Here is a 12081-nt window from a genome sequence, read left to right as displayed (position 1 = left end):
ACCCTCCGGACACTTGAAATATTAGACCCTCCAGACACCCTGGTCCTTTGACGGCTATACAGCTGGGTCACCTTAGTCACTCTTGACATTAGACACTCCGGGGGCTAGACATTAGACTCCGGCACCTTAAACGCTCCGGACAAACGGACGTTTCTACATTCGGACAACACCGGACACCCCGGATATTCCTACCCTCAGACAACACCGAACACCCCGGATATTCCTACCTTCAGACAACACCGGACACCCCGGATATTCCTACCCTCAGACAGCTGAAAATATACCCGATACAGTGTACTAAACTTGATACAGACATAATAACGTAAGGGTAAGTTATAAAGATTATATTATTATGGCAATTACAAAATGGTAAGTTCAATAGTAAACCTAACCCAGCTCGATAAGACTATAGTAAACAATTCTTTAAAAAAAAATGTAGCTTTACATTACCAATATAAATCCTATACTACGTTGCAACAAGAATAAAAGAAATGCACGCATGATGCTGTATAAAGAAAACTATAACAAACATGCAAAGGTAAATATGGTAATACACTAGTTATCACTTAAAACCGAAAAATTACCTACCCCTACAGCTGGAGTTGTGCGAATCCTTTAAGCAGGCCGCTTGCTGACAAAACCATTAGTATTGTAAAGACCCTTCACATGCAGTAACGTATTTATACATTTAGACTTTCCGTTTTTGCCGTATCGAAAGCACCTTGCACGTGTGGCATAGGACGAATCGTACTCACGATTTCGAAATATAATAGACCATATACATAATCACCCTCGGGTATCATTGTACAGCGAAAAAACGAAACCCGAGTACCAGTACATGTATTTAATGAATAACATTTACACCATTCCGTGACAGTCATTAACTTCTTTCCACAGAATGTGTTGCAACAATGAGGCCAAAAGTGGTGGCATTGTAAGCTTTTATATTAGTCATTAACAGGAAGATCTATTTTGTTGAGGAAATAATCATGGTTTTGCCAAACGGTAAGTGGCAATAAATTAGATTGAACCTGATCAAAAACCAACTCACACACTACACGCCGTGAAGAAGTCTCTTCTTGAGGAGATACTTATTTGAATTTTATTTGTAATCCTCTGACTCTTTCTCGTCTACAACTACGTGTACCACTACCACAGTATAACTAATAGTCGTGGCATTAAATTCTTTTTATTCCTGGTTAGTTCATCTATATCTAACCGTTTGAACACTATCAAAATAATCAGTCTTATTATTCATATAACACTGTTTAAAACGTCTATGTCCGCTATTGTTCTTTGCGTTTCACTTGCATCTGTACGATCTCTCTGCACATGTGTAGCCGTTGCTCAGGAAGAAAACTACGAATCTCTTATAAAGTATCCACGTAGATAATAATCATTTCTTACCAAAAGAAGGTGGTTAAAGCACGGAATCAAACTGGTATGTTCAACCGACATTATTCATCTGGCAATTTATAGCCCACATTGGGGCGTAATAGTTATCAAAGAGGTCTAGTTATGTCATGGTCCCAGTTAGGAATGCCAGTAGCCGCTAGAGAGACATTACATTTATATTAATAGGATTGTGTATCAGTATCAGGCTGTAAACTGACAATAGCTTAGTTATGTTTACTTAGTATTTATAGGTTACTGCATTTGTATGGGAAATATGAACGAGTTTTTCGAATGGAAATACTGCACAATCTTGGGAGAGCAATATATCCATCCGAAAAAAAATAGTTCATATTTTCCCATAGAAATGCAATACCTTTTTATTATATGCTCATTTACTTATTCTACCTAAGACTTAATTATATAAACAAAATACACTACAAGAAACAAAGAAAAGAAATCTATGCCGTTTTCCAAACTAAATACACAAGTGCAGATTCATCATCGCACAACAACATTATTAATGCGCACATAACTCTGCCCAGAAAGAAATGTGAACTTAGTCGCGCGCTAGATATCGTTGTTGTTGTTGTAGGATTTAACGCCATTTTCAGTACACGATAGGCTATACATGGCGGCCAGTATTAATGGTGGAGGAAGAACCCGGGAAAACCCGGAAAGAACCACCGACCCACGAGAAGCTACTGGCAAGCTTTCTCACATACCCACATTTTCTGAATCCGAGACTCGAACCTACGCAGACAGAGGTGAGATGGCAGTGATCCGTAACGGAGAGCGCTTTAAACCACTCGACCAATCGGGGCCCCCGCTAGATATCAGTTTCGAAAGAAAATGGCGTTTTTGTCTACTTAAAATTGAAATGTTGAGTAATATTGTGAATGAACAAGTTTCCCATTTGATCTGAAATGAATAGATTTTGGTATTTTTTGTCGATTCAACGAAATTTCTTGATTATGGACTGGATTTATATGTGACAATTCCACATAAAATATATCAGATTGAAGAAGCACGGAAGAAGCGTGTTGACATCTGCAAATGTGTTTCTGTTTCTGTCACTGAATGTTTGAAATCATAATGTGGGAAAAATATTAAGTCTTCAATTGCAATTATCAAAAAGAAGCTATGTAATTTAATGCTTATTTCATTTTGAGTGTAGTAAGGAGTATGTAATTGCATTTATATTCGAAATTACAGTACAATTTCGAAATGTGTTATCAAACTTTAGAACCTATGGCATGGCTCATGTAATTCGGATTTGCAGAACTAAGAAAGTACATTTTTAAGAAATTCAGGATGTAAAACTGTAAGCATATTTTTTGCCATTCTTATTACCAGCTAAAGAAGACAGCTTATGCCTTGCCACTTGTATGTTATTTGTAAGGACCCTGTCTGGCTTCTACTGTATATCTAGCCTAAATCCGAAACATTGTATCAAAAAAGTTTACGCGGAATGTGCCAAAGAAGCCTGTATGTGGCAGTCCACGAAACATTTTCTTTACTTCATTCAGAAACAAATTTCATCAACCAAAACGTAAAGCGCCTACTACGCGAGTGTGCATGATTTGTTTACAAATCAAAAGTGCTGGCGTCTGCGTCCATTGTTTGTTTACAATAGAAAGTAATCCCTTTATGCACGTGAATGCAATATGAAGGTGTGAAATATCGTAAAATACTGAACGATTCTGGCAATGTAAAGTTAACGGAGTAAACAAATTGAGCATATAACAAAAGGCGATATCTGACGTAAAAAGAGTGGGAATGGTGTTGAATCCCAGGAAAAGAAAAACCTGACAAATATTTAGGTTGCGTATTATATTTACTTTAATGGAAAAATAGCTCCATACCTGGGCACCACGTAGTGGGAAAAGACAGCAGACAGCCAAGTTACTGTTCATGAGCCGAAGGGGTTGGAGAGAGAGAGAGAGAGAGAGAGAGAATGAAAAGAAATATGGCAACACGGACATGTCACGAACAGTAATTTGGAAAGGACCGGAAGCAATTAGGTTATGCTGACATGCCGGCAATTTGAGTTTAATCAGTCATTCGATACTAAGATGAAATTTGTTTTATTGGTATAACAGAACGGCAAATTGCATTTCGCATAAACTGTGTAATTATATTTCTAAGAGATAGTGTATCATTGAAATGTCATGCAAATTTCCATTTTGTTTATGTAATTTATCAAATGTTTATATTAAATTTTTTATATTTTACATATGGTGACTCGTGTTGTCCTATTCTATATCTTTGCTCAAATCTCTGTTATTCCATCCATTAATTTCATAGTTTATGTTATTAATTACTCGATCCAGGCAATAAGACCGTGGTCGATCATTTCCTTGATAATGATAAGCAAAGAACTATCGCAGGTGGAGGATATAACATCTATCATCACCTATCACATATCTCCCTCCACGGTGAAACATGTTGATTGCCCTAGATGTTGGCTTGTGTCACTTAAACGTGGTTTTCTAGGGACTTTCCTCCCTTTAAATGACAGATTTAATAGTTACATTTTCTGGTGTATTAGCACTTATTACATGTGTGTGCTGTTGTATGTTTTGCATAGTCTTGTCTTTGTATATTTATGTGCATGTAAATGATATTTAATGGATGAATTGGTCGCTATTTAACCAGTATATATTTTAACACTGCATATAAGTGTGGAGTATGTTCTATTCCGGTAAAGTGACATTTCTACACTGAATTTTTAAACAGAAATAGTAAGGGGGTGGGGTGTAAGTGACTATTATCCAGCCATTAAGGGTATGTATTTTAACACTACATGTAACTAATGAGAGTATAATCTTTTCATGTAAATAATGTCAAGCATTGATTATTAAAATATGAATGATAAATGGGAGATGGGTACGCAGTTTTAGCAAAGAAGTATAACTTTATAACAAGAAAAATGTAGGATTGTAGGTATGTCTGATTGTTGAAGTAAATTGTTACATTATTGTTTACAGACTATACAATGGCCCCTACGAGCTAATATTTCATTATATGCAATGCAAAACCGACTCAACAAAATTGCCAATGTCTGTCAATACACGGTGCAATAATCAAAATATATACATAAACTTTAATCTTGTTAAAGCAGGCTCTTATATACAAGCACCCACATTTGTTTGTGTACCGGCTGCCAAACAAGTGGTCGATAGTTCGAAACTCACGGCGGCATCCCATTAAAAAAATACTTGTTTGGTATTATTATGTTCAAACGTTCTTTTGAATTCACTCATCCTATTTTTTTCTCCCTTATTTTTTTATCATTACCGTCCTTGGACGGACAATGAACATAGTGGTATATATAAACACCCTCATTTCTCTGTATCCTGGCTGCCAAACAAGAGGTTTGGGTGGCATCCCAAATTTTTAAAAAAATACTTTTTTGTATCTTTATGTTCAAAAGTTCTTTACAACTGTCTCTTTCCAATTTGTTTTATTATTTTTTTAAATTTGTTTTTGTTTTTAAATTTTTAAAATGTATAGCTCCCGTCCTAGGACGTACAATTGCTAGTAAGATGCATTTGACTTCTGATCCTTGCAAGGACCGCCTCATTCGAACCTGCGAACCACACGGTTCTTTTCGCTCGGCTCATCACAAATTTGAAATAAAAATTAATCTTACTATACTTGTTTTGTTTTTTTTAATAAGCTTAAATGTGTTGAATTATTTAAAGAGAAGACCTTCAGTAAGTTCTTAAGTAAATTACTTAAGCGTATGAATTAGTCAGTGCATAAAAAAATCTTAAACTTTACTCTTTCTTCAAAGATAAAAGCAATTTCCATGTCAGTCCAATGACAATTTGCTCAAAATAACCGGATGTAAAATCTGTCCTTTATATTTTGTTTATGCTCATGTACCTGATTTAATTAAAAAAAAGATTGCTCGACTGTTCTTAACTTGACATTAACATGTCATAAACTTGCAATTTTATATTGGAGAAAAATGTTCTAACCAATATTTTGATTGCTCAATTCCTGCCCCGTGGTGTCACAAGTGGGCGTTTGTTGTTTACAAACAAAACATGTATGCTGCCTATATTATCCAATCAGAATCATGATTCAATTTAGTGCTGGCAGCAAAAATGGTGGACACCAGCAAAAGCAAACAGTTTGCACATTTTGTATATTTTATTGGAAGAAGCACCTTAATATAATTGATACAGTTAATTGATAATTTGTTTAGTTTTAAATATGTGGCACACATCTAGCTTATTACTAATGCAGCTAACGCCGGAAACTTTAATATTTGATTAGTAGCTGCTCATGCTTTTGGTTATGCTTAGTCCTACAACGTAATTCGTCAGCCGTGATATTTATGTTGCTTGGGTCGACCCAAACAAGATAAATACCAGGGTGGTCGTATTACATGTAGGACTAGTGGATGACGTGCCCGTCTTATTGTCATGTCTTACCCACAACGTTGGGGTTTTCTTTCTTTATGCACCCACCACCCACCCCGTATTGGCATTGCGTACGTACAACGTCGTTGGGGTTTTCTTTCATTCATTCTTGTTCTTTTTCAGAGGTTAATTTAATAGAATTAAATTCTTTGCTCACCAAACTGACCAACCCATCAGATCAAATATTTGTATAATCATAGAACGTATTGCGTTAATAACATTAGTAACCCAATGTCCGTTGTTGATGTGGTACTAATTTTATCCAATATTTATGAAACAGCTGGGTGTGATTAAAACTTTTGCTTGTGTTCGTAACAATGCATACCTACTATTACATACGTAAGTCATCTTAGTTTATTAAATGTTATTTGTTATTGAAGAATAACTGCAGAATGCGTTCTATACTATTTATTAACTACAAGACATAAGTACAGTTAGGAAGGGGGGGGGGGAGAATACTGCCCTGAAAGTATTTTTTTCCCATGGCACATAAATCCTAGTGATCATATAACATAAACCAGCTGTTGGTGGTTATTAATGCTAATCCAGTGTGGGACATCTGATTAATTTTACTGTCAGGTGATATTTTAAAGCTAATTAGATAAAGGCTTACACTACATCTTTCCTCCTGAGAATGTTAACATTAAAATGAAATGTGATCTGATGACAGCATTTTTAAACAAGCTACCTCAGCTTCATTTTTACAAGTTAAGTCGCTCTGGTGGTTTTGACAATCTTCCAGAACTTTTGAAATATCTGTTTTGACTGGTTGGCACTGCTTTGCTTTCATCTGAGTCAGACAAAGTATCAGGGTTTGAAACAGTCACTCTGATAGTTTCCAATAATGTGGCAGACATGGAAATTAAATTTCTCCTATTAAGCCATATCTCTCCCTCGTCAGTTACCACCATGTATGAATGAGATGAAGATGCATCAGATTTAACAATGCCTAAGAAAAAAAAATGATCTTAAGCCATACTTTATTCCCTACCTGAAGTTTTTTCATATTTCGGGCACAATGTTGATGATCATGATTTCTCATTTGAGTTTGCTTTTGATAGTTTTCTGATTTCATTAAATCTGGCCATTTTGGTCGTAAGTTTTCTGGTGCCATTGGCAAAGTAGTTTGTAATTTTCTTCCCATCAGTAATTCAGTAGGGCTATATCCATTTGGTAATGGTGTTGTGCCATGTGTCAAAAGAGCTATGTAAGGATCGTTTGCTTTTTTAAGCATTCTTTTAATTGTTTGAACAGGTCTTTTTGCGAGACCATTGCTCAGTGGATATTTGTGACTACTTGTAATATGCCTGAATCCATAATTTGTCATAAATTCTTTGATTATTGTGGATGTGTATCACAAACCTTTATCTGAAACTAATACTTCTGGTATACTGTGTTATGCAAAGATTGATTTGAGATGGTCAGCAATTGATTTTGAACCTGTGCCTTGCAATTTTGCTAATTCAATGTATGGTGAAAAATAATCACCAAGAGATATGTTGGACCATTCAGTTCAAACAAGTCTGATGTAACTCGTTGCCAAGGTTGACTTGGAAATTCATTTGGTATCATTGGTTCTGCTTGATCTCTCGATTTTAAAATGCAGTTTTTGCAAGAATTTACCAAGTTTTCTAGCTGAGTACTTAGTCCTTTCTACCAAACTGAAGTTTTGTCATGTTCTTGGCATTTAACTTTGCCTTGGTGACCATCATGAATTCTCATCAATGATTTCTTTTTGAAGTGATTCTGCTACAACCAGGCATGTACATTTCATTAAGAAACAATTTTGAATTGTAAATTCACCTCCTTCTGCCCAGTAAAATTGAAGTTTTCCATCAATAGCGGATTTCTCTGGGCACCCTTTTCACAGAATTGTACAAGTTGTTTGCAAGTTTAATCATTTTGATATTCAGACTTTATTATTTAAAGTTGAGTATTTGATGTAGGCAAAATTACTACAAAATCAACATAGGCATTAGTTTCAGCTTGAAGTTCTATGTCACTTTCAGAGTGATAACTTAAATGTGCTCTGGATAGAGCATCAGCAGTTAATAAATTTTTGCCAGCAACATGAATTATACAAAAGTTGAATCTCATCAAATGCATTCTAAAGTGTTGAATTCTACGGGGTAAATATACCAAGATTTTTGTGCACAATAGTTGTACTAATGGCTTATGGTTAGTTTCAGGTTTGAATTGTGATTGAATTAAATAACTATTGAAGTGTTCACATGCTCAAGTGATTGCAAGGGCCTGTCTGTTATTTGAGTATAGCATTGTTCAGTTTTTGACATCCCTTGCTTTGTAAATGCCACCAGTCTCAGAGTGCTACTGTGCTTCTGCCGATAAACAGCACCTAGTCCAAATGAAGATGCATCAGCAGATACAGCTGTTTCTCTATTTGGATCATGTGCTAAAGTTGGTGAAGATATAATTTCTTGCTTGATATCTGTGAAAGCTTGTTCTTGATCTGGCCCCAGGTCGAGGAGTTTTTACCTTTCAAAAGCTCACATAATGGTTTTGATTTTTCTGCCAAATTTGGACTAAATTTGTCAAGCTGATCTGCCATACTGATAAATCACTGTATGTCTGTTATGCATTTCAGTGTTTCCATTTCAGTTATGGCTTTGACTTTGTCCATATCAGGTCAGCAACCAGTTTTGTCAACAACATGCCCAAGAAACCTGTATAATGGATGATCTAAAAAAATTCACACTTTTCAGTGTTTAAAGTGACACTGGCCTTTTGAATTGATTTCATGTCCATTTCTAGTCTTTCATCATGCTGTTTCTGCATTTCCCCAAAAACAAAAACATTATCCATATGACAGAGTGTTCCACCATGTTGCTCTTGAGTTTCTGACATTCTTTTCTGAATAAATTCAGATGCAGAACTGATTCCGAATGGAAGGCGATTAAAATAAAACCTACCATTACCAAATGGAGTAATGAATGTTGTAAGGTGACATGAATCTTCTGACAGGTTTATCTGCCAAAAGCCTGAGTTTGCATCAAGTTTGGGAAAAGTTATGCACCTGCTAGTTTTGCAAGGGACTCTTCAATTGATGGTAGTGAGTGGTTCTCTCTTTTAACTGATTAATTCAGTCTAGTGAGATCCACGCAAATTCTTACCATATCATTTGGTTTCAGAACGATAACCATTCCCATGCAACACTCAGTGGGCTCATCTACTTTTGATATAACACCTATTTTTTCCATTCTATCTAACTCCTCTTGAACTTTATTCATTAAAGGGATAGGAAGCTTTTTTGGGGTAGATAAGGCATAAGGTTTGGCATTTTTGTCCAGAATTGTCTTATAGAGCCATTTTGTTTTCCCTAGGCCTTTAAACAAATTTGGGAATTTCTCTTGATAATTCCTAACTAAATTTATGGATTTATTGTGAATTTTGCTTGCATTTTGCAAGTTTTGATCTGAGGCATTTACTGAGATGTATTTACCTGTTCAATAATCTTGAGAGTCTGAATCGTGAGCCTGCCCAAAAGTGCCTGATTCAGTCCCTTTACAACAAATATGTCTTGTACACTGAATGCATCGTTCGATTCCAGTTCACATGTAAATTTTCCTAGCATTTTAAGTTCAGAGTTTCCATGTCCATAGTTTTTTTAAAATCAGACTTTGATAGTTTTTGGTCTCCAGCCTTTTGTAAATCCATCCCAGGAAACAAAGTCACATCAGCTCCAGTATCAGTCTTGAATAAAAGTGAAGCGTTGTTCAATCTCACATGCGTTATCCACGGCTGACCCTTCTTTGTGCTAATAGTCCAAAGAAATCCAGGTTCCACTCTTGATTCTATTGTGCGAACTGCTGATTTTGACGTTCAGCATTTTGCATAGTGCCTCCTTTTCTTACACTTGTGGCATTCTGCTTCTTTTGCTGGACATTGGTCCTGAGAATGATTAACTTTGTTTCCACATCTCATACATCCTTTTCTGCTGACATTATTCTCTTGAACTTTTGAGAACTTATGTTTCTGCTTCCCATATTTCAATGAAGGCGATTTTACTGCATCCATTACAGTCATTCATTCTCCAGTTGCTCGTACAATTGATTGTTGCTTGTTTGCAGCCTCATTTTGTCGAGCTTGACTAATGGCAGACTCTAGAGTTAGATTTGCATCTAACTGCAATTCTTCTGACAGTTGATCTCTAATCATTTCATCATGTAGTTGCCCGAAATTACAATTATCTACAAACACATGAAGAACTGTAACAAAACTGTCCACTGTTTCTCCCTCTTCCTGTTTTCTTTGATTAAATTTTGCCCTTTCAAAAATTACATTCCTCTTTTGAATGAAATATCGCATGAATCTATCTGTCATGGTCTTCCATTTCTTTTGATCTTTCTCTGTCAGGTTGAACGAAGACAAAATGTCATCAGCCTCACTTCCCATGGAGTAAATCAAGGTATTCACTTCAATTTCTTCCGCTTTTTCACTAAGTCCAGACGCTGGACAAAAGTGTTCAAAGCACTGAAACCACTTTTTCCAAGTTTCAGGTTTCGAAAAGTCAAAATTGTCCGGATTTGTAAACTGAAATGAAGCCATTTTGAACTCTGATAATTTAAATCCTGTGTTTTACTGCTGCCACCATGTAATGTTATTTGTTATTAGAGAATAACTGCAGCAGGCATTCTGTACTGTTTATTAAATACAAGACATCAGTACAGCTAGGAAGGGGAGAAAAGACTGCCCTAAAAGTATTTTTCCCATGGCACTTAAACCCTAGTGAACATATAACATAAACCAGCTCTTGGTGTGTATCAGTTCTAATCCAGTGTGGAATATCTGATTAAGTTAACTGTCAAATGATATTTTAAAAATAATTAGATTAAGGCTTATACTACAGTTTATTCAACCAAAGAATAAAGAAACATCTGTCCAAAATTAAGCATAATTGCTCTCTAAACAGTCAAAGCGTAGTAGGATAGCTTGAGATTGGATGAGAACAACACATAGAAAAAGTTCCATGTCATATCGGCACTAGTGCTTTGTAAAAAGAAATACAAACTGTTTAGTATCTTGGACTACAATTTTATTGCTTCATTAACAACTGTAGGATCTTTTTTTGTAGCCTTGTTGAGGCAGCAGCATCATAACTAAACATCTTGATTCTTGATTCCACAGGTAATCACTGCATGATGTGTAGTCCGAGTTTCCTCTGACCTTTCCCAACCAGATTTGACATTTCCTTCACAGATTCAGATATCTGAACAGTTATGTTGGAGTGGATGGTACGAGGACTTTCTCTTTCAGACACAGAATTTGCAGAATCCACATGGTAGTGTCATAGAATAGAGAACATTACAGTCACTGATGATATTCTCTTTTTGAACAATACTTTACAAGATATAATCTTATAAGAATGAACATAAAATTCATTTACATGTTATGGGGAATTTTAATTGCTATAACACTGATTGGACAAACAGAACATGTAACCTGGGGAATATGCTTAGTAACTCGGACCTAATTTAATGGTTGATACTACAGGATTCAAAATTAGGAATTTCTCACTAACCCACAGGATCACCAAAATTAAATTTTTACAGATCCTACCTAAATTTTACTGATCTTGTTAAAATTAACCAGGTACCAGTTCAGTTTCTAATTCAGCGTTTATATTCATTAACATCTGCTCAGAAAAATAACTATAGTTTACAAACAAGATTCTTGAAAACTTTAAAGTTTACTTTCGTTTGCTGATCTAAATGTCACAACTTGCCCTGCTTCTGAAAAATCGACTTTCTATCTTGATTTTACATATTCTGCCATGAAGGAGCTTATATCGTTGGATTCAAAGACAATTTCTATAAATGTATATACATGTACCCATCAATGAATGAAGTACTCCATTCACTTTCATATTTCTCTGAATACGCAGAACAGAAGCATGCAACATCACAGCTTCTCCTGTGTCATACTTAATCCATTTGTGTTGATTATACCAGCATTTCTGGTACTTTCTTTGTCTTTTCTCTTGATATTTTTGTGGTCGCACTATATCTTGTCATCGTCAGATTTCTTCCATTTTGATGCTTTGCATGTGACTTGCAAATACTTCCACATGTTTACAGTTGTCACTGTAAAATATATTGAATGTTTATCAACAGCAATATAAATGTTAAAACACATTGTTCAGCATAATTCTGGATATTTGTATTTCAGCAAACATGACGTTTTGATTGCTTAAAACCTTATACCTTTTGTTATAATTAGTAATGAAGTCAGTGCGTGT

General features: G+C 35.5%; 1 protein-coding gene across 1 annotated transcript in view; it reads left to right on the top strand.

The window, feature by feature from the left end:
- Positions 1–5488: 5488 nt before the first annotated feature.
- Positions 5489–12081, top strand: part of LOC149775584 (uncharacterized) — a 52607-nt gene continuing 46014 nt past the window's right edge. Inside the window, exon 1 of the mRNA XM_089943027.1 lies at positions 5489–5533. Within this exon, the coding sequence (XP_089799153.1) occupies positions 5508–5533 (26 nt within the window). The 5' untranslated portion in view covers positions 5489–5507. The remainder of the gene's footprint in view (positions 5534–12081) is intronic.

The sequence above is a fragment of the Sinohyriopsis cumingii genome, chromosome 19 (assembly GCF_028554795.1).
Source record: "Sinohyriopsis cumingii isolate HCF-2022 chromosome 19, ASM2855479v2, whole genome shotgun sequence".
NCBI classification, from domain to species: Eukaryota; Metazoa; Mollusca; class Bivalvia; order Unionida; family Unionidae; genus Sinohyriopsis; species Sinohyriopsis cumingii.
This window is presented reverse-complemented; position numbering and strand designations above follow the sequence as displayed.